Here is a 23,062-nt window from a genome sequence, read left to right as displayed (position 1 = left end):
GCCGCTGCCCACCAGCCAGCTGCCACGTTGCTTCTTCTCCTCGCCTTCAGCCGGGGTCTACAATCGCTGAAAAACTGATGAAAATTTAAGTCCAACGGGACATAAAAGTACAGTGAGGAAATGTAAGCTATATTTACTCCTGACAATAAAAGACCAACATCTGGGGCGTGTGGATGGAGGGTAGATGGGGATTATTTGTATTGTTTTTGCAAAATTTGTTCATCTGAAAATATCTCAAAATAAAATGTTAGATAGGTAAACAAAACGTTTTGCAACCAGGTTAAGTGAGATAGAACATGGAGCCAATAGAGGCAGGGGGTGGAGTAGTTAAGATGAGGGCTTTGGGGTCAGGGAGAGGTGGGTTGGTATCTTGCTTTCCCACTTAAGAACTCTCATTCCTTGAACAGGAATACTTAGCAGGTTACTTAACCTCTTCAAGTTCCAGTTCCTTCATCTGGAAAATGGGGATTGTTAATGTCGACCTCCCTGGAGATTAAATGAGATAACGCATGTAAGAGCATTTAGGATGATACCTGAGACTTGGTAGGAGGAGGGCAAAAAGAGACAGAAAGGACAAAGTCCTCCCCTTATCCAGTCTCAGAGAGATTTCTCAGTCACTGCCATTTAAGGTCCTAGATCCCACACCGGAGACCCACTGTGCGGTTGAAACCAGCCCCTGGCTTCAACCCGAAGTTGCCCATGTGCTGAAATAGGCCAGGGCTGCCTCCCATAGAATGTTTCCTGACATTCCCAGCTGGTCACCTTAAAGGGCCAGCAGGAAGGTGATTATAGATCCTTCTTAGCTTGTGACCTCAGGGCCACAGTCTTTCATTCGTTCATTTACAAAACTTCATTGGGTAAGGGTGGAGGGAACCATGGACTAGATAGTGTACTTGGTGTAGTGATATAGCATGGAACAAAACTGACCTGGTCCTTGCCTTCTAGCTGCTTACATTCTAGGAACTAGCCTTTCCCTATGATTTTCTCTGGCTCCCCTCTCTTGGCAACGCCCAGCCTTGGTCATTCCTTTGGAATGCAACCCCTCCTTTACTGCGGCCTGCAGGCAACTCAGGCTTACGGGTCACAGAAGGCAGGGACGTTGACAAAAGCTGGCAGCTACTGGGCCTGACCATTCCTTGACTGCAGTCCTAGAGTATAAGTCGGCCTTGGGAGCTCGGGAGGAACCAAGGGTAGCCGGTGGTGTAAAGCTAAAACTGCCTATCTGTGAGTATTTAAACTCCAATTGGCCTCCCCAACCCCATTCCATGTTCACAGTATTTTTTAAACTAGTCTCTGCCCTATACTCTCTCTTCCTTCTCTGTCTGCAGTCCCTATCAGTCTGAAAAACTTTTTCCAAACAGCTTTCCTTCTATGATCAAATATGCCCTCTGACCCCTACCATCCTACCTCACCCTCACCCTGCCTCTTGGCCTGGGGCTGTGATACCTATCCAACTCCATCAAGAGTTCATGCTTCCTAGCATCTTAGATACCGAGCAGTCACAAAATTAGCATTAGCAAACCTGGCCACCCTCCCTATGTGGCAATTTTCCCACTCATTTGTTTTATAGGAAAACTGGAGTGATAATTCAAAACACAATACAAATTGAAGGAAGAAGAATTTCACCTTTCTTACCCTCTTTCACATTCACAACTATCTCAGTAGACCTCTCACTTGTGAAACCTGTTTACCTTGAATGTTCTCAAAAATTAATTTCTATTTTTTCCCTTTAGAACATTATCTCAGTATTATTTATTGAGAACCGTGTGTGTTTTACAACCTGTAGAGAAAGTCTTATATATTCTTCACAAATAAGACCTACAGTATACAAAAAAATGTAACTAAACATATACTGAAGGAGGGACTCCAGTCAGTTCTATATGGTGAGATGCAGCTTCAGAGACTGTAAGACTCAATCTCTGAAAGGTGAAGTGTGTGTGTGTGTGTGTGTGTGTGTGTGTGTGTGTGTGTGTTTCGTCAAGAAAAACAATTTTATCAATTATTTTGTGATTTTTATATCATGAAACATGTTTCCACAAAGCCTAAAAACTTTTTTTAAAAAAGAATCCAGGCTCTGGACTCAGAGACAGTCCAGGTCTTACTCTCCTTTCCATTATGTAATTGCTTATAGAATTGGTATAAAAATTAGAAGAGATAATTGATATAAATTGATTACCACAGTGCCTCAATAGCTGGTAGCACAGGCTGCTAGCTGTGTGCCCCCACATCTGTTCTTCTCTTTGTTTTAATAATATAACCCTGATTTTTATCTGGGCATATAGACTCCCTTACAGCTAGGTACAGCCATGTGACTAGGCCAATGGGTTCTGAGCAGAAGCATTGCCTGTGATTTCTAGGAACTCTCCCTAAACAGAGACACTCTTTGTCATCCTTATGCCTGTTATTGGTCTGGACTCTAGATGTGATGACTGGTGCCCCAACTGCCATATTGGAGCATGAGGAGGAGGGCCACACCCTGGGGATGGCATTGCAGAGAGCCAAAGAGTCCTTGATGAGAAGGGAGCTGCCATTCCAGCACTGGACTTCCTAAGGATTTCTTTTCATAAAATATAAATTAATTTTTCTCATATTTAAAGCATTATTTTTCAAAGTGAAGCTAAACCTAACTATACTATAATTATTATTGTCATCATTATTTTATTAGCCCTAGCCTGCAATCAGTCTCTCTCACAGATCCCCTCTTTAGGCCATTAAAAACAGCCTAAATGTTATCAATAGTGCAAAGAATTTTGCCTTGGTTCTGATCTCTGTTGCCAACCTAATCATGTCTTTAATGAAGGGGTGCCTGGGTCCTCCCAGCCCCTGATGGCATGCATGGCATCACCACTGTTTTCCCTCCTTTGATTCCCTCTCTTTCTGCATTCCTGATTCTAGGTTTTCCCCACTTTCCATGGCTCTTCTTGCAGAATTCTCAACTGACTCACTGAGACTGAATCACCCTGAAAGAGGAGAAGGATTTGGACTAGGTAGAAAGGACGCGGAAGCATTCCAGGTGGGAGAAAACATAAGCAAAAGGGGAAAGCAGATGGAGCATAATTTAGGGATTAGAAGGGGAGTGGCTGAAGGTTTCTGCTGAGGGTGGTAGGAGATCAGATTGAATCGGGAAGGCCGGTGGGACCTATGGAGGGTCTTCAAGGCCCAGTAGAGGAGCTTGGACTTGATCCTGGAGGAAACAGAGAGTTACTACAAGTTACTGAGCAGGACAGTGACACAAGGCAAGTGATGTTTCCAAAGGAATTAATCTGGCTGCAGTGTGCAAAACAGATTGAAGGCAGGAAGAGCCTGGAGACAGGGGGGCCAATATAAATCTTCCACCCGTTAATCAGTTGGTCAGACATTGTCAACAGACTTTGAAAGGCCGTATGAAACAGCAAAATTAAAGTGTAATGATTTCAGTTAAGCAGAATAAGAAGTCTTAAACAAAGTCTTTCCCCAGAACTTCCCACACAGAGAAAGTAGCCAGCTTCCAAATAGCAAAAACGGGTTCAATCCTTCTGGAAAACAATTAGGCGCTATGGATCAAGAGCCTTAAGAATGTTCACATGCTTTGACCCAGTAATTCTACTTCTAGGAATGCTAGGGAAATAATCCAAACTAGAGAAAGGGGAGAAAAATGCCTGGAGATCTTAAACACAGAACATTTGATAATAGCAAATCATTAGAAACAATCTGAATGTTCAGCAATAGGGGGATGGTTAAGCAAAGTATGGCTCTTGGGCTTCCCTGGTGGTGCAGTGGTTGAGAGTCCGCCTGACCATGCAGGGGATACGGGTTCGTGCCCCGGTCTGGGAAGATCCCACATGCCACGGAGTGGCTGGGCCCGTGAGCCATGGCTGCTGAGTCTGCGCGTCCAGAGCCTGTGCTCTGCAACGGGAGAGGCCACAACAGTGAGAGGCCCGCGTACCGAAAAACAAAACAAAACAAAACAAAACAAACAACTATGGCTCTCAATTAAATGTTACCCAGGCATGAACTCCAAAGGATAAGAGGACCAGGTAGATGACACAGAAATGCCCATGACATTAATTTGAGGAAAGCAGGATACAAAATATGAGTGTGTATCACACAACGGTTACCCCCAGTATAGAAAAAAATCAGACTGAAAAGTAATATTCTAATCACTCCCATTTGTTTCATTAAAGTGGAGGGACTATAGATTTTGTTTCTTTTCTCTTCAAAAAAATTTTTCCCCCAGTATGCTTTTGTTATAGCTATACCTTTAATTATAGGGAATGTCAGGAGAAGTCTTGCTTTTCTATTCATTCTGAATTGTTTGGCTTTTATAAGACTGTGTTAAATATGTATGACTTGTATTTTTTTAATAAGTGGTTTTTCAAAAAATATATATTAGTAAATGTGGGGAAACCATAAGAAGTGCTCATGTCATCACAGGCAAATACTTATATTCATCTTCTCTGTGATGTGGTTTTTAAAAACTTAATAGGCTTTAGAGTGTGTGGGGGGCCTGAGTTTAAATCCCCCTTTAGCTGGTTGACCATGGCTAGGTTATGTGTGAAGTAGGGAATAGCGCCTTCCTTGCAAAATTATTGGAGAAATCAGTGAGAAAATGTACAGAAGTCTCTGAGCGCAATGCTCTGCATTTAGGAGACACAGAGCAACGGTGGCTGTAAATCTCGGAAGCTGTTATTTTCTCCCTTCTGTGGTTTTCTGCCTCTCGCAGGCAGGCAGCTGAGAGTTTAAGGGGTGACCTCTGAGGAGGGAGACAGGAACCCTGAGCAGTTCCCCCAGCCACCTCCTGCCTTTGTGCTGCAGCCACCCTGGCTCTTCCCCACTCTGAGCCCACTGGGCAATCTCTTCTCCTTTCTCTGCCTTTGCAATGCTTTTCCCTCTGCCGGGACCTCACTTTTATGATGGTGTGTAATGAACCGCTTATAGAAGACAAAGTTTATTTTCAAAAGGAAGTTTTTTCTCCATATACTCAGCCAGCATGTATTTAAGAATGGTTTTATGTTTTTCAACATTTAAGTTGGAACATAAAGTGGCCTTTGTTTGCTTAAATCATTCTGTTATAGCTCCCTTGACCCCTGGTTTTATGCAAGTCCCAGTTTACAACCCTGTTCAAAGCTGCACAAGTCCCTTTGAACGGTTGCTGGGATTAGGAGAGAGACCGAGGGGGAGGAAGAAAAGGATGGCTTGGAGACCACCTAGGGAAAAGCAAATTGATGCCAAAAATGATTTTGGGGGATGCTGAATGACACCACTAATTTTCCCAACATCCTGCTTAATAAAACTTTCACACTGAGCCATATTTTCCAAGTTTCTCAAGGACTACTTAAGTGGGAACCCATTCAAAACCTTATTAAAGTCCAAGGAGATGATGTTTATTGGCTCTGCACGGACTGCTAAGCCTCCTGGTCTGTCAGGGGAGGCCTTGCTCCGACTTCGGTGTCCCCAGCACACTGGGCACTGAGGCTGTGGGAGGAGAAAGAGCCTCCTTCCTTCCCCGCCCTGGATTCTGTTCTTGAACCCAGGATGCGGCCAGTCTGGGACTAGAAACACTGGATGTGACTCTTTTTTGGGGGGGGAGGGCAATTAATAACCACCATTTATTGAGTTAGGTTAGGAATCCAAGATTCAAAGCCAGGGTTTGCTGTATTCCAAAGCAGCCCTATTACCATCACACTTCACTAGATGAAACTCAAGGCCACTAACATTGGGTTTTTACCTATTCACAGCATCTGCTAAAATTATAAATAGGTTCTTGTCCTCAAGTCTAATAGCAAGGAGAGAATACTAAGTAGGTAGTCAAGGTTTTCATTTTAAATAAGCTTGCTACAGGTATTATCATAGAATACTGAAGGCAGGGCGATGGGATGGGATCAGTTCCCTACTGGATGTTTACCACATCCAATTAAAAATATCGAGGAAGTAACAAAACCTAAAATGTGCTCCAGGGCTTCCCTGGTGGCGCAGTGGTTGAGAGTCCGCCTGCCGATGCAGGGGACACGGGTTCGTGCCCCGGTCCGGGAGGATCCCACATGCCGCGGAGCGGCTGGGCCCGTGAGCCATGGCCGCTGAGCCTGGGCGTCTGGAGCCTCTGCTCCGCAGCGGGAGAGGCCACAACTGTGAGAGGCCCGCGTACCGCAAAAAAAAAAAATGTGCTCCAACTAGACAAGGTAGCTTTAAAGTATTCCTATTAATATGAAGCAATAAAGCACTGATGACTAAGATCTGATTATGGGTTGCCAGAGTTTGAATCTTTGCCCAACACTAAGCACCTTACCCTCGGGCAAGTTACTTGTGCCTAAGCTTCCTTTCATGTAAAATAGGCAAAATAAAACTTATTCCAAGTTTTTTATGAGTACATTATGTAAAGTGCTTAGAATGTCACATAACGTATTGGATGCTATAGAAATACTTATCATCAGTTTAAATAAAAAAGGTATTCTAGGGCTTCCCTGGTGGCGCAGTGGTTGAGAGTCCACCTGCCAATGCAGGGGACACGGGTTCGTGCCCCGGTCCGGGAAGATCCCGCGTGCCGCGGAGCGGCTGGGCCCGTGAGCCATGGCCGCTGAGCCTGCGCGTCTGGAGCCTGTGCTCCGCAACGGCAGAGGCCACAGCAGTGAGAGGTCCGCGTACCGCAAAACAAACAAAAAAAAGTATTCTAGTTTTTAACACTTTGCTGAGCCCTGCTGCATGAAAGGTCTAAACAACTCAGGACTAGCATGTAACTAGTTTAACAATGTATTTTTAAGTAGTAGTCTTCAAAGTTAAGTTCCTGATCCTCAAACCCAGCTACTTAATTTATGATGCAATTATGAGTAATCAACTTTTCCTGAGCGTAACTGTAACGCAACAGATAACCTTTCACTTACTTATTTTAAGTCCTTTTTTCATAGGAGTTTAGAGACTATTTTCAAACTAGTACAAATATTTTATAAATACTATCCGACAGTTTATTAACCAGTGGAGTAATTGCACAACAAACTACCTCACATCTTTCAGGAAGAAAACCCACTAAATTTGAAAAGTAAAGACGTCACCCTCTGAATTCGGACACAAAATGTGCTTTAAATATTTGTTTGGGGGAAGGGACACACACTTCTACTCAATTAAGAGACACATTTATACAGTCTAGTTCTTTTCTTTTCTTTCCACCCATCATGCCACGAATTCATAGGGAATGGGCTCCAACAGTTCAGGCTCCTTTCCATTGGTTCTCACGAAGTGTGCTTCTCTGGGTGGTACCCAGAGAAAGGTACCCAAGTACCTTTCTCTTTGGCTTCCTTCTTTTTCTGATCATTTTCCTTCACCCGTTTCAGGAAGCTATCTCGGCTCTTAGGGTGCTTAATATGCTCGATACGCACATTAATTCTCTTGGCAAGAATCTTGCCCTTAACTTGTTTGTTTACAATGATGCCAACAGCATGCTGGGTAACATTGTAGACTCTCCCAGTTTTGCCATGGTGACATTTGTGGGGCATTCCTTTTTGAACAGTGCCCATTCCCTTGATATCTACAATATCACCTTTCTTGTAGATTCGCATGTTTGTGACCAAAGGAACAACTCCATGTTTTCTAAAAGGCCTAGAGAACATGTAGCGGGTGCCCCTCCTCTTTCCCTTTGTGTTGGTCATTTTGGCGAATTACTGGAAGATGGTGGTTCCAGCTGAAAGTGTATGTGACTCTTGCGCCACAGATTCTGCCCCTCCAAGAAGAGGGAAGCTAAAGGGGATGGCCACAGGAGAGGACAAAGCTGGGCTGGGACCGTGTTCTTTTTCCTTTGGGGCTACCACTGGCCCCGTTTGCCCCAACGCTTGCTCATAAGTCATCCAATTTCCTTTTCTAGTCTGAGTGACACTGTGACGTGAACTGACTTAGAACAAAGGCAGGGGCCCTGTCTTAGGTGCTGTTGTAGTCCCAGCACCAGTCACCTATTGGATGGTCAGTGACTGATGAATAAAGGAAGGCATGCATGTGTGAACAAATGGATAAGACTGCTTTTCATTCACTCCCACTCTAAGTCTTAGCCTCCTTGGCAGATGAAAAATTATGGCTACTCATTGCTATGTGTCAGACCATCTTTCGTTATTACTGATTTTTAAAAGAATTAGGACTTTAAAAGAAAAAACCCCTAGAACATTATTTAAGCACACAAGAACTCTGAATTCTATAGCCATGTGGAGCAGAGCTGCCCAGTGAACTGGAACCTCTCTGCTGACCTGTACATGGTGAGAGAGAAAAAGTCTATGTTCTTGAAATAAAGAGAGAAAAGAAGGAAGGGAGGGAGTGAGGGAGGGAAAAAAGAAGGAGAAAGAAGCAGAGAGAGATTGAGAAATAAATTTGCGTTCTGGTCCTATGGCCCTGACTGAGCCACTCGTGGCTTTGTAACCATAAGCCTCAGTTTTTCCATCTATAAAATGGGATGTTGGACTGGATGAGTTCTCAGACTTTGTGAGGACATCAGAATCACTTGGGGCATGGGGAGAGGGGCAGTGGACGCTGTTAAACATGCAGATTCCTGAGCCCCACCCCCAAAGACTTTAACTGGGGCCCTGGGAACGTGCATGTTTAACAAGCCCAGCTGCAGTTGTTTCAAGAGCTCACTTGGAGAAAACAAGACCCGATGGCCTCAGAGAGGATGTGGCTCTGACCCCTCAAGGTAGACAGTGGAACTGGGAGGTGTACCAGTATTCCTCGTCCCTTGCAGAAACAGTCAACCACTTTGGGGCATAGTTTAGCTCTGGTTTAGATGGGAGTGAATCACGAGGAAGTGGTGGAGGCAAAGGGAATGGTACATTAGCATCTTAGAAACCAGCAGACGCTCTCAAGGTGGCCTTTGCCTTGGTTGTTAGGACTTGTTAAATAGGACCAGAGTTAATGCAGGTGTATTGTCTCCCTGACTTTGCCTACCGGGCGGAGATGGATCAGTACCTCCCACCAGTACCTCCCATACACTGCTCTTTATTGGCAGACATAGGGAAAGAGCTCAGATCTCCCGATTCCCAGCGTAATGGTTCTCCCAATGTACCATGTTGTAGGTAACTGCATATTTAGCAAACTAAAAGACTGAGGGATTATTAACAGTAAGTTTCTAAAACTTCTTACTTAGCCAGAGCAATGATACAGTTCCATTATAGACTGAGATTCCTACTCTAATGAAGTTAATGATAAAAATTCTAAGAGCCCTGGCGGTAAAGTCCATGTAATCCAGTCTTGTGAGTGGCCATATGCATATATAAAATATACTTGCATATGTGTGCTTTGGATAAAAGATTGAAAGAGATATACAAAACGGTAACAGTGATTGTAAGTAGTAGAATTATAGGTGATTTTTATTTTCTTCTTTATACTTTATGTATATTGATTATATTCATTATATTTTCCATAATGAGTCATTTTCCTTTTTTAATCAGAAAAAAACGCACGCAACACATCTCTGTGTTTACGGATACTTCAGAGTTTCTAAGATGCTTTCACATATTCGTTATTGAATTTTATTCTCACTCTGTAGGAAGCATTCTGAGCAGGTATTATTTTATTATCCCTATTTGACAAAGGAAGTAATTTCCCTATGTCACACCACACAGCTTGTAAGAGATGGACTGTGACACAAACCCAGATCTCCCAGCTACTTGTAGCATTTCTTTTCACTCTGAGACCCTGTGTGTGTTATTTTGTGTGTGTGAGTGACTTAGCTCTGGAGCATTGCTGCCCCCTCACACACACGCTTGCAGTCCTGCCCTCATATCCCCTCCCTCTGGGTTGTCTCTGCCAGGAACCCAAAGATGGGTCTTCACCCAGGTTTCCGCCCTCACGGTGCTGGGAGCAACCTGCTGCCCACAGCAGGGTAGACGTCCACAGGTTGGTGACATGGACTCTTTCACTTAACATGGGGCCTGTTGTGAGTGGTGCCTGGCTGCAGGGCTCCCAGCGAAAGGCCAGGAGGGAGAGAGGCAGGTGTTCCTTGCGTCACCAGTGAGGTTGAGCGGCTCTTGCTGTCTGGAGGATGATCTGGGTTCGGCCCACTGCACGGCAGCTGGATGCTCGGTGGCTACCGGAAGGGAGATGGTGACACCGATGCTGTGCTGTGCTTCTTGGAGGATGCCACTCTGCCCTGCCCAGGGACTGTAAATGGCTCTCCCAGGTGTTGCTGGGTTTCTTTCCTTTCCACAATCAGCCAACGGTCCCTGGACTACAGAACTGTGGACTGAGTCAAAGGAGGAGAGGAAGACAATGTTGGGCTAAGAGGGCGGTGTGGGAATGAGAGGGGCCCGGGCACACATCCAGACTGACGGGGTGCCCCGCGTGACCTGACTTGCCGTATGACTTCTCTATGCCTGTTCCCTTATTTTTAAAATGATGATGAGTTTCGTGATGTTAATGATACCTTCCTTGCAGGATTGTTGTAAGGTTTAAATTGATTTACTTGCTCAATAAATTATTTATTATTGATTGTGTTCCAGATCCTGTTCTAGGTACTGGGGGTAGAGCAGCAACTGAGACAGGAAAAGGCCTGTCTTCATTTGGGGGGACAGACAATACGCAGATAAGTGTATAATGAAACTTCAGATGGTGATGAATGCGGTAAGAGAAATAAAGCAGGTGCAAGGCACAAAGGAGTGGGGTAGGCTATTTAGGTAAGGAATTCGAGGAAGATGTCCCTGAGGAGGTGAGACCAGAGCAGAGACCAGGAAGAAGTGAGAGAGTGAACAAGACAGTGGGTGACAGTCCTGGCTGTCAAATGCGAACAGAAGGACCCACCAGGGTGGCCATTCCTCACAGGCCTCTGGACCCTCTGACAACTAGCAAAGAAGTGGGAAGCCACAGAAAGACAGTGTTCAACTTGACATTTCCAAAGATCTGGGTCCCACCCTTGAGCACCACTGCAGGAAGAGGCAGAGAGAAAAAGAGAACACTTTCTTCCTGCTTCTGTTAGAGCCAGGAAAACCTTATGTTTCACGATCTGTTTACAAGCCCATCTCTCCCCTGGGATGTGGCTTCTGTAGGTAGGACTGCCTCTCACTTCTCAGGTGCCCCAAGGGGCCGTGATGAGCCACACAGCCATTGGAATCCTGATTCTGTCATGTACTTGCTGTGTGAATTCAGGCATGCTTCTTACCTTTCTGAGCCTCAGTTTCCTCATCTGTGAAATGGGGCATTTTTATAGCTAACCCACAGGGCTGTGGTGAGAATGAACAGGTCCTACATAATAAGTGCAAAATTATAAATTGCTCATTGTCAATGCCGGCACATAGTAAGCGCTCAATACATTTTGTGGAACGAAAGCTCTAAAGTAAGAAAATGCTGCGTGAAGAATTTCATATGAAGAATTGTGCCTTGGGGACTTCCCTGGTGGTCCAGTGGTTAAGACTCTGTGCTTCTACTGCAGGAGGCACAGGTTCGATCCCTGGTCAGGGAACTAAGATCCCGCATGCCCGTGCAGTGCAGCAAAAAAAGAAAAAAAGAAGAATTGTGCACTGCTCCCAGGAGGGACACAGCCATCATCTTGGAACACCTGTGAGACAGGCAGGTGAGCTAAACCCTGAATCTAGCTCCTTGCTTCCGAGCCTCTTTTAATGTCTTGTTCTCAGATGGCAAACATGTCAAGCCATTAACTTGATAAGAACAGATATAGCACCTGACCTTGGCCTGAAGCTAAAAAGTGGCCCGTTTGCTTCCCGTCCTAGGCGTTGACGGTCTTCCAGCTCCTGCACATGGGGTCTCCCCCACCCCTCTCTGGAGCCATGTGTGGGCCCTGTGCTCCCCCCACCTCCACTGCTGGTGCTTGGTTGTAGTTGTTGCTGTGATTTGTGGAAAGTGGTCTGAGAATCAGGTGAGCCAGGTAGAAGATAAAGCAGAGATCTGAGGATTTAGCCAGATGCAAAATGTACCTTAAGTTCACGTGTTGCAAAGGTGAGATCAGCAAGAACCATCTTGGTTCACAATTACCCATGTAATTGTATAGGTTAGAAACAAGCAGCTCATGGTCCTGGCAGAGAGAGAATTTGAGGGGACAAGGGGAGAACACCTTAAGTGGCAGAACTTGTTGCTTGTGTGGGCTGGGCCTGTGGCTGGGGAGTGGGAGTGGATTTTGAGGGGCTGGCAGGAGTATCTGGTGGCCGAGGCCTAGGAAAGTGCCTCCCAGGGATCTCCTCCTTGCCTTCTCTAATTCCAAGCAAGCAACAGCATTTTATTTGCTTTCCTAAGACTCGACCCTGGCATGAAGAAATAATGGTGACCTTGAGACCCTGCGCTCACTCTGTCTGCCTTTATCTTGCTGTGCAAGCTGATGTAATGCAGATCGAATGTGTTGTCCACCTTCTGGCAACCCAGGCCCTCTCTGAGTCGGGGGGTGGGGGAAGCAGAGAGTGTTTAATGTCTTCTAAAAGATGGGGAGGTGACGGGAGGGCTGGTCCCCTCTACTTCTGCTCCTTGGGCACCTTGTCCAGGCAGTCCAGACTCAACTGAGTGACCCTGAGCAAGCTGAATTACTAATAAATCAGTGTCAGGAATTGGTGTGTTTAGCTGGAGTGGGCAGCAGATCCAGGCCAAAGTGGTGTTTTACACTGGAGGTCTCTTTTAAATTTAACACTGTGTCTGTGAAATCAGAGTAAAAGTAAGGTGTCAGGATCCAAAGAGCTGGCTGACACTCCTTGGCTGTGTGGCTGTGAGCAAGTGCCTTAACCTTTCTCAGCATCCGTTTTCTTATCTGCAAAACGGGGATCATAATTCCTGCCACACCTAACACGCAGGGTTCTTACGAGACTCACGTTTGGGCAAATCCACAACACATGATACCAAGTTAGAAAGTACACAGCTTCTCATGTATTTCCCTCAGACAGTGGTTGTGAGGTTCACCTGAGCTGTTAATGCAATGAGCAGCACATAGTAGACACTCGATAAATCATTATAAATAATTCTCATTGTTGTTTGGAAGAATTCTGTATGTGCAAATGTGATCTTGCACATGAGATGAGATGAGACCACAGAGCCATATAAAATATAAATCATTATCTTCATATTTTATGGATCTGCTAGGAGGTAGGGTGAACAGATGGGCACACTGCCATCTGTCTCAGCCCAGGCAAATATCTCCCATCCAGGTGAATTTAGAAATCCCCCTGCCATCCTCCTTGCATTTGGTGGGTCCCTAATTCAGACCTACACACAGTCTCTTCCTCAAATATCATTTCCATCGCATTATCCCTCTTGAAGCACAGTGTCTTTTATGGGATATGACCTCAGCACCTTCCAATGTGGTATTTGAAGAAACCTCCCTTCTCTGCGCTCAGGATCAGCGCCTCTTCTCTATACCTCAGCTTATTCCTGGAGCCATCTCTGCTGGGTGGAACACCCTTGTCTCTTCTCTCTTTTTTCTTCAGACTCAACCCTTCTTCAACATCCATATCAACTTCCTTCCTTTAAGGAAACTTCCTTTAACTTCCCCACCCCACAGATCACTCAGCTCGTACGGGGGGCTCAGTTTGTGTTCTGTGACTTTGCCTTTGCCTAAACATAACTTTCTAAACATTCTTTGAACCGCGTGGCAGGGACCAGGTTTTCCATTTCTTTCGGATTCCTGGCCAGCGCTTAGTGGGATGTGCCGTACAGAGGAGACCCACACTTCATTATCTACCTCCTTAGGCTCCTCTTTAGCAGCAGAAGCTCCCTGAGGAGCGGTGCTGTCCTTCAGTGAAACATCCTGTGTCAGATGCCAAAGTAGGTTCCTATACCTCCCGCCACACCCGGGTGGGGAGCCTGACCGGGACAAACCCTGCGTGACGCACAGCTTCCCTACGCAGGTGTAATAGCTCTGGTTCTCCAATTTGGCAAAGACCTTGCAGCCAAAAGAAACCCATGCAAGGAGTACATCGGAGTCTTGGGTCAGCATCTCTGCAGCAAACTAAAATTGTTCCCCTAGTTTATGTTTCTGGTGTACCTGTAGACCAATGCGCAGGTTGTGTATCCCCTGCAGACACATCTCCAGTTCTACTTTGTTTCTAGGCCGCCCTGAGAGTCCCAGAATCTAAGACATCTGAAAGGATGCTATGTTGTCACTGGTGGGCAGGCCCTTAGGAAGAAAGAGCAGTCCTGAGCTTGCTTCAATGTGCACATTTGCTCCCAAGTTTCTCTTCTCTCCTTTGGGTCTGTTCACTCAGCATTTGTGTGTGTGCTTGGCAACCGGGGATATAAGATAAATAAGATCCTATCTCCCCTGGAAAATCTCACCATCTAGTGGAACTTCCTACCCCACTGGTAGGAGGCCTCTAAGAGGGCCCCTGGGTTCCTGTTCTTCTCTCTTGCTCCCCTAAATATTTGGGGTTAAAGACCATTTTGAGAATTTTCTTTTTGGCCATGCCATGCGGCATGCAGGATCTTAGTTCCCCGACCAGGGGTCAAACCTGTGCCCCCTGTAGTGGAAGCTCGGAGTCCTAACCACTGGACCACCAGGGAAGTCCCCAGAATATTTTTAAAGCTATGGATTCTGTCCCCAGAAAAAAGTGCACACAAAATTTGGATAAAACTCCAGTGGCTTTACAGACCTCATGATGCCATCCATAAACCCTACAGGCCCTAGGCGAGGAATACTTCTACTCGTATTCCTAGTGAGGAATCCTAGTGAGGAATACTTCTGCTTTTTAAAAAAAATCAACAAGGATGAGGAGAGGAGAAACAACCTAAAAACTGAATACAAATAGGAACAGATGAACCTAACTCTATTTCAAATAAATCATATTGCCACACTGAAAGGAGAGTAAATAAACAGAAATGAACAAATATTGAATTCTAGTTAGAAGGAATTTTTCCTGTAGTGGTATGGGTTAGCAGTTCTGAAATACTTTTTGCGTGTTGTAGAACTGAGCAAATGAATAATATACTGGGGCTAATGAGAGCCACTTCTTGCTGTTAGAGAAGAGAGTTACAAACATGGAGAAAGGGAAGATTAAAATGAGTCTTGTGGTGCTGAATTGGAATGGAGGTATCTGTGTGAGTTCATGACTGTGCGCATGTGTGTGTGTGTACAGATAGAGAAATAAATTAAGATATAAACTTATTATTTATATTTCTTAGTTCTGTGTACTAAAGGGCTTAGAAGAATACCCAGTAGCATTGAGCACACCTGGCACCCAGATCTTGGTTTCTAAATACCATTCTCCACTAAAAGGAACCAGGGCTCCTTGGATAAATGGCTGGTTTTAGGGCTGAGAGAGGGAAGGTGCAGATGAGCCTAGAATATCATGAGCCTAGAATACCAGAAGACAAGGAAGTGCTAAAAATGTAATGGCGATATGTCAAAAAGAACAGAGGAGTCAGAAGGGGCCCTCATTGATCAAATCTTGGACCATCTGAACATCAACATAAATAAGAATGGCACTGGAAATTCCCGGTGGGCCAGTGGCTAGGACTTCATGCTTCCACAGCAGGGAGCACGGGTTCGATCCCTGGTTGGGAACTAAGATCCCTCAAGCTGCATGGTGTGGCCAAAAGAAAAAGCATTTTTTAAAAATAAGAATGGTACTATTACAGTACAATATTCATAGAATAAAATAAAAACCTATGAGCTCATACTAATGTAAATAACTAAATAGGGAAGAAGGGATAGCTCTCCCTTATAGCAGAATAGCAACGAATAAATATAGAGACAATGATGAAGTTAGAATATTATCATTGTGCAACCATTAGTAGTAAGAATTGATTCAAACAAGAATTATCAATGGATCATAAAACTTGGAAGTTTGGTGAAGAATAGGATACCTACATAAACTAAAAGCACCTCCCTGCAAATTACTTATTAACTACAAAGGGAAAATTAGTAATTCTACAATGGTTTAGCCTGGTGAACACAACCATAAACATTTAATTAAAGTTAACAATACCAATAAAGACACACACTGACCTCATATGCCTCCTGCTATATTGCTCTGAGGACTCGGCGTCATTTCCATGGTACACCTGCCAAAACAGCACAACCTGAATCTAATTGTGAGGAACCATCAAGAAAACCAAACTGAAGGGTGTTCTACAAAATAACTAGCCTGTAATATCCACACACACAAAATCAGGTTCATAAAAGATAAAGGAAGGCTAAGGACCTAATCTGGATTAATGAAGACTAAAAAGATAGGGACAGTAAATGCAATGTGTGATCCTGGATTGGATGCTGGATCAGAAAAGGAAATAGCTCTAAAATAGGACATTGTCAGAGCAGTTGGTGAAATTGAACATGAACTGTGGATCAGGATAATAATTTGTGTCAATGTTACATTACCTGATTTTGATAAATGTGCTGTGGTTAATATAAGAGAAATTTCTTGTTCTTATGAAATATACACTGAAGTATTTATGAATAAAGGGGACATAAACAGTTCAGGAAAAAATGTATGTGTGTGAGTAGATTAAATAGATACATAGATATAGCTAGATGGATGATATATAGATAGATGAATAGATAAAATGATAAACCCCATGGGACAGAATGTTAGCAACTAGAGCATCTGGGTAAAGAATATATGGGAGTTCTTTATACTTTTTTTTGCCAACATTTCTAAAATTGTGAAATTATATACAAATTAAAAGTAGAAAAATATTTGCACTAAACTGGAACTCTCATGCATTGCTGGTAGGAGCATAAATTGATACAACTTTGGAACGAAAACTAAACATGTACATTCCTAGGACCCAGCAAGTCCACTTTTATGTTTTACAGAAAAGAGTGCTTATGTCCACTAAAGGACAGGTACCAGAATGTTTATAGTAGTAAAAATGAGCAATGGAAAAAAATTAGAAGCAAGCTAAACATCCATCAACAAGAGAATGGATAAATCCATTGTGGTGTATCCAAACTCCACAGCAATGGAAGAACCAACAGCTGACTGCAACGACACGGATGAATCTTCAAGACATCATGTTAAGCCAAAGAAACCAGACACAAAAGAGTATATACCGTGAATCTGTTTTCATGGAGTTCAGGCACAGGCAAAACTAATCTATAGTAACAGAAGTAAGAATAGTGGTTACCTTTGGGAGATGGTACTGTGAGAGGACACGATGGAACCTTCTGGATTTTTGGAAACATTCTCAGTGTAGTAGTTACACAGGTGCATACCTATGTAAAAATTCATCAAGATATGCACTTTATGTGTATTATTTAAGCATTTTACATATGCTATTTTGAAAGGGTTTTAAAAAAGAAAGAACTAAGTGAAGTCAGAAAAAGACAAATACCATATGATATCACTTATATGTGGCATCTAAAATATGACACAGGGACTTCCCTGCTGGTCCAGTGGTAAAGAATCCGCCTTCCAATGCAGGGGATGTGGGTTCGATCCCTGGTCGGGGAATTAAGATCCCACATGCCTTGGGGCAACTAAGCCTGTGTGCCACAACTACTGAGCTCCCACCCCTCAGTGAGACAGCCCGCATGCTGCAAACTACAGAGCCCACGCGCCCTGGAGCCTGCGCGCCACAACTAGAGAGAAGCCCGCGCCACAACAAAGACCCCGCGTGCTGTGACTAAGACCGGACGCAGCCAAAAAAAAAAATAAAAAAACAAAAACAGACACAAATGAATGCATCTATGAAACAAAAACAGACTTACAGACATAGAGAACAGACTTGTGGTTGCCAAGGGGGAGCATTGGGGGAGGGAAGGACTAGGAGTTTGGGATTAGAAAAGAAAAAAAAAGAAAGAGTACTTACTCTAACTCTCACTTTCTCCACCCAGTCTATGGCTTTAGCTGTAACCTCTGTGCAGTTAACTCATTAATCCATATTGCAGATCCCCAAAATCTACTCAGGCCTCAAATACATGTTCATAACTATATTATTCCTCCCCAGAAAATTTGCCTTCCTTTCCAGAAATGTGCAAGCTGTTCAAGACGACTCCTGTCTGTGACCCTAAGCACCACTGATCTCCAGGTTCAGTCCATTCAGCCCCCTGTATGTCCCTCCAGTTTGTCTCTTCCTCTCCTCACCGTCAGTGCCTTTGCTTAGGCTTAGGCTCCCATAAGTTCCACTTGGGCCCCATCATCAGCCTCCTCACTGGTCTCTTTGCCTCCTTTCCTACAATCTCTGTATTAACTCCCCGAGGCTGCTGTAACAAAGTACCACAAACAGGGTGGCTTCAGAAATGTACTCTTTCACAGTTCTGGAGGCCAGAAGTCTGAAAACTAAGGTGCCTACAAGGCCACGCTCCCTCTGAAAGCTCTGGGGAGGAATCTACCAGCCACTTCTGGGTTGCGGCCGTCCGTGGCTTCCTTGGCTTGTAGCTGCACAACTCCACTCTCTGCCTCCGTCTTCACATGCCTTCTCCTCCCTGTGTCTCTGTTTCCTTTTCTTAAAAGGACACGAGCAATTTAATTTAGGGCCCTCCCTAATCCAGTATGATCTCATCTGAATCCTAACTAATTACATCTGCAAAGACCCTATTTCCAAATAAGGTCACATTCTGAGGTTTTAGGTAGACACAAATTTTAGGGAGGACACCGTTCAACCCACTACACTCCCCCTTCATAAAGCTATTCTCTGGCTGCCAGAATTACCTTTTAAAAACCCAAAGCTGACCATGGTCCTCCCTGCATTAAATCTCTTGGTGACTTACCATTAGGCCAGATGACAAAATAAAACCCAGATTCCTTAATATTAGGGAACGAGCTCAAAAAGACTTTGGCTTCTGTCCTCAAGAAGTTTATAACCTGGGGCTTCCTTGGTGGCACAGTGGTTAAGAATCTGCCTGCCAGTGCAGGGGACACAGGTTCAATCCCTGGTCCAGGAAGATCCCACATGCCACGGAGCACCTAAGCCCGTGTGCTATGGCTACTGAGCCTGCGCTCTAGAGCCTGCGTGCCACAACTACTGAAACCCGCGTGCCTAGAGCCCGTGCTCTGCTACAAGAGAAGCCACCACAACGAGAAGCCCGCATACCGCAACGAAGAGTAGCCCCCGCTCGCAGCAACTAGAGAAAGCCCGCGTGCAGCAACGAAGACCCAACGTAGCCAAAAATAAATAAATTAAAAAAAAAGAAGTTTATAACCTAATTGGTAGACAATCGTTAACATACCATGGAGTGAATAGTGAGTCTAACATCTAGTTATAGGGGACACTAGTAATAATAGCACATGCTTACACAGTGCCTGCTGTGTGTCGGGCCTGGTTTTAAACACTCACTACCTACATTTTAGCCCCGTTAATCTTCAAAAACAGTATTATAAGATAATACAGCTATTATAAGATAGCTACTGTTGTTACTTCCAGTTCACAGATGAGGAAATGGAGGCAAGAGGGGCCAGGACCTGTCCAGAGTTACACACTCATGAGTAAAGGGTGTGCTGGGAGTTGAACCCAGTAAGAGCAACACCAGAGAGTGTGCTCTTAACCACAATATTACACAGCCCCAAGGGCATCACGCCTGATTCAAAGTGAGCATTCCGACTTCTGTGAGCATCACGACTTGTATCAGGTCTCAGTTTCCCACTGCACAGTTTCCATGTTGCTATTTATTTCTCTCTATTATCCAGTGGACTTTGAGTTCTTTGGCAGCAGGAGTTGAGTCCAGTTAAGGAATTACATCATTTATTTAAGTTTTTCAGTGCTAGCCTACTAAGTGTGCAGCACTGTTCCAGGCCCCAGTGAAGTCATGAAGAATAAGACCAGAGTAAAGAAAGCACCTGCTCTCATGAAATTGACATACTGCTTGGGAAGGAGGCTGGTGCTGAAACAAGGAACGGTTAGAATGACCATCATATAGTCAAATACCCTGTTTTATTTTATTTTTCATACACGTTATTACTATTTGATAACATGTATGAAAAATAAAACAGGGTGACATGAGAGTGACTGAGGACATTGCTTTAGATTGGGTGGCCAGGGAAGACTGAGGAGGTGACATCTGAGCACAGACTCAAACGCTCAGAAGCACCCCACCATCCAAAGGTCCAGGCAAAAATGTTGTAAATAGAGGAAACAGGATGTGGGAAGAACATGGGACGGGCAAATTACCAAACTCCTTCAAGTCTCAGTATTCCCATCTGAAAAAGGGGAACAATAGTGCCCGCCTCTTAGTATTGTTAGGAGGATTGTGTGAGGACTGAGTGAGCCAGAGGAAGTGAGGGGTCTGGCCAGAAGTAAGTGATGGTTTCTTCTTGTGTGTGTGCACACTTACACACTGCATCAGTCAGGGCTCTACCAGAGAAACAGAACCAGTAGGAGATGTGTGTGTGTGTGTGTGTGTGTGTGTGTGTGTGTGTGTGTACACACTCTTGAGCACAAGCTGAAGCTACAGCCCACACGTGGAATTTCTTCTTCAAGGAAACTTCAGTTCTGCTCTTAAGGCCTTTCAACTACTTAAAGCAGCGCCTCCCCCCCAGATTATCTAGGATAATCTTTCTTACTTCAAATAAACTGATTATAGACTTTAGTCATATCGTCATATCCACAAAATACCTTCACAGCAACGTCTAGATTAGTGTTTGATTGAAAACCTGGGGACTGTAGCTGTACCATGTTGACACCAAAAGCTGACCATCACATTGGCCCAGCATCTACCCCAGTGCCCCCACCTGCTCAATACACGTTTGTGAAGTGAAGTGGCTCATTCCTAACCCTGGTACCATCATTCTCCCAGACAGACCTCAGTGTGTGACCACAACCATTCCATTGTCAGCAGGTAGCTGATAACTATATCAGCAGGTAGTTATCAAGCACCTGCACCTGTACTGGGGTGCAGGGGGTGATACCAAAAAGGCACAATTCTGGGCCCCAGTCTAACGAAGGAGATGAAACACAGCCAGATGAGTGCAAACAACCTATAGGTAAGTTCCCACGTGAATGTCTAAACCATCATCCAGTCCCTTTCATCTTCCAGTAATGATATTTCTCAGGGTCCTCTTTTTCTTTTTAAAAAATTATTATTATTATTATTACTATTTTTTGGCCACGCCACACAGCATGTGGGATCTTAGTTCCCTGACCAGGGATCGAACCCATGCCCCCTGCAGTGGAAGCACAGACTCTTAACCACTAGACCTCCAGGGAAGTCCCGAGGGTCCTCTTTTTCTAAATGGGGACAGTAGCCCCTCAGCTAGAGTCCCTGTCTCCAGTGTCCTACCCTCCAGGTTGTCCTATATCCGGGCTGTTGCTTGAATCATCCTCAGACATTGCTTTAGTCATGTCCCTCCCTGCTTAAGAACCACGAGAGCGCCTCATTAGCTGCCAGGTCTAAACTCATCTGCCTCGCTTTCAGGCTCTCCAGAATATGACCCTCCCCGAGTGACATGATAGCCGTCTTAATATTTTTGAAGGGCTGTCAGAGAGAAGGATTAGTGTGATTCTTTGCTGCTCCAGCAGGCAGAAGGAGATCACAGGTGGAAATTACAGGGAGACCTATGTGCCTCAATAGAAAGAATTGTTCTTTCTTTTCAGTGTGTGAGTGTGGGCAGCGGGAGTGGTGGCGGTGAAAAAAGCTTGCGTTTACGGAACCCTGATAATGCAGGGAGTATTGTGTGCGGCGCTCATAGCATTGCTCTCTGCTCACCAAGCTAAGGTAGCAGGAGGTAACAGGTATTGCACATCCAGTCTGAACAGCGATCGTGTGAGGTTTCTGATAGTTTAGACAGAATATTGTTTATCAAGCCTCCTATGTCAGTGACCGAAGGCAACAGAAGGAATATTTTAGATTTTCATGAAAATATGTGTTTGTTTTGAATGCCTCATGTTCATGTTGTAGGTTTGGGTTGGAAAGACAGGCAGGGGCCAAATTATGTAAAGCCCTGTGGCCGTAAGTGAGGAATTTGGCCACAGGAGCAGAGGAGTGACATGATTCTAGAATGGAAGCAGAAGACTAAAGAATGAACTTTCTAACCAGCGAACTTTGCAGCGATGACACAGATGGCTTTGGGTAGCAGTGTGCTCCCAGACCCAGGAGTGGGTCTGTCAGGGATGCTGTAGAGTGAAGTGGGGCTCAAGGAGGGATGACTTCTAAGAACCCTCCTACCTCTGACATTCTTGCTGGCCAGCCTTACCCCTTCCATCCCTTAACTTGCACCCTGGTCTCCAGTCAGGATCTCTTCAGCTCCTGCTGGGAGGTGGCACCAAACTGTCTCCCCACTCTGAACCTTCTCTCTGTAACTACCCTGCTCTCCTTTTTGTCATTCATATTCTACCTCCCACGGCAATGCTCTTGAGAATAGCTTAGTATGAAGGCACACCAAGGGACTGACTGAATAAGCTACTGTACATTTGTACAATGGAATGTTGTGTGGCCATTTACATTGAGGTGATGGAAGAAAATTTAATAATGTGGAAAGATGGGCATCATATACTGGTATGTAGAAGAAGCTGTTTACGGTGTGGTCCAATTTTTGAAAATTAACAAAAAATAATGCATAGAAAAAGTACTAGATGATGTGCAATCAAAATGTCATATTCTCTGGGTAATAGGATTGGAGGTATTTTCTTTTACTCTATGTTTTCTAAATTTTATAAAATTAGCGTGACCTTTGATTGGCTTTTACAAAAGTTTTTTTTTTTTTCATTTTACTATTCATCAAAGCCACCTCTTCCTCATTAACTCTGACCTACACTAATCTCATCTCTTCTGTCTCTCAATCTCATTGTTGGTTCCATGTAGTCTAGTATTGGATTGGCCAAAAGGTTCCTTCGGTTTTTAAAGTAAAAATAAAAGACACATTTTTCATTTTCACCAAGAACTTTATTGAACAACATATTCACCGTTTTGTTCCCCTACCTTCCGCCATTTTTCAGGCAGCTTCATAATCCCATCTTCCCAAAACTTTTTATCTCTTTGAGCAAAGAACGGTTCCAGGTACCTTTTACAGTCTTCCAGGGAATTGAATTTTTTTCCGTTAAGAGAATTTTGTAAAGACAGAAGTAAATGGAAATCCAGAGGTGCAATGTCTGGTGAATATGGCGGGTGAATCAGAACTTCCCAGCCAAGCTGTAACAGTTTTTGCCTGGTCATCAAAGAAACATGCAGTCTTGCGTTATCCTGATGGAAGATTATGTGTTTTCTGTTAACTAATTCCAGGTGCTTCTTGTCAAGTGCTGCTTTCAGTTG

The 23,062-nt window shown here is 44.3% G+C and overlaps 2 protein-coding genes across 4 annotated transcripts in view; one reads left to right on the top strand and one right to left on the bottom strand.

Annotated features, from left to right (window-relative positions):
• Positions 1 to 23,062, top strand: part of ENTPD7 (ectonucleoside triphosphate diphosphohydrolase 7) — a 138,198-nt gene that overhangs the window by 42,934 nt on the left and 72,202 nt on the right. The window lies entirely within an intron of this gene.
• On the bottom strand, positions 6,766 to 7,761 carry LOC309971190 (large ribosomal subunit protein eL21-like). The gene has a single exon (XM_082854054.1). The coding sequence runs from the start codon at positions 7,617 to 7,619 to the stop codon at positions 7,203 to 7,205; it is 417 nt and encodes a 138-aa protein (XP_082710180.1). The 5' UTR covers positions 7,620 to 7,761; the 3' UTR covers positions 6,766 to 7,202.

The sequence above is a fragment of the Leucopleurus acutus genome (genome assembly GCF_964270905.1).
Source record: "Leucopleurus acutus genome assembly, chromosome: 14".
Lineage (NCBI taxonomy): Eukaryota > Metazoa > Chordata > Mammalia > Artiodactyla > Delphinidae > Leucopleurus > Leucopleurus acutus.
Note: the sequence above shows the minus strand (reverse complement) of the source record. Positions and strands in the feature narration are given on the sequence as shown.

Excerpts from the sequence above, each read along its gene's own strand:
- LOC309971190 (XM_082854054.1), bottom strand. The coding sequence starts at position 7,619 with ATGACCAACACAAAGGGAAAGAGGAGGGGCACCCGCTACATGTTCTCT.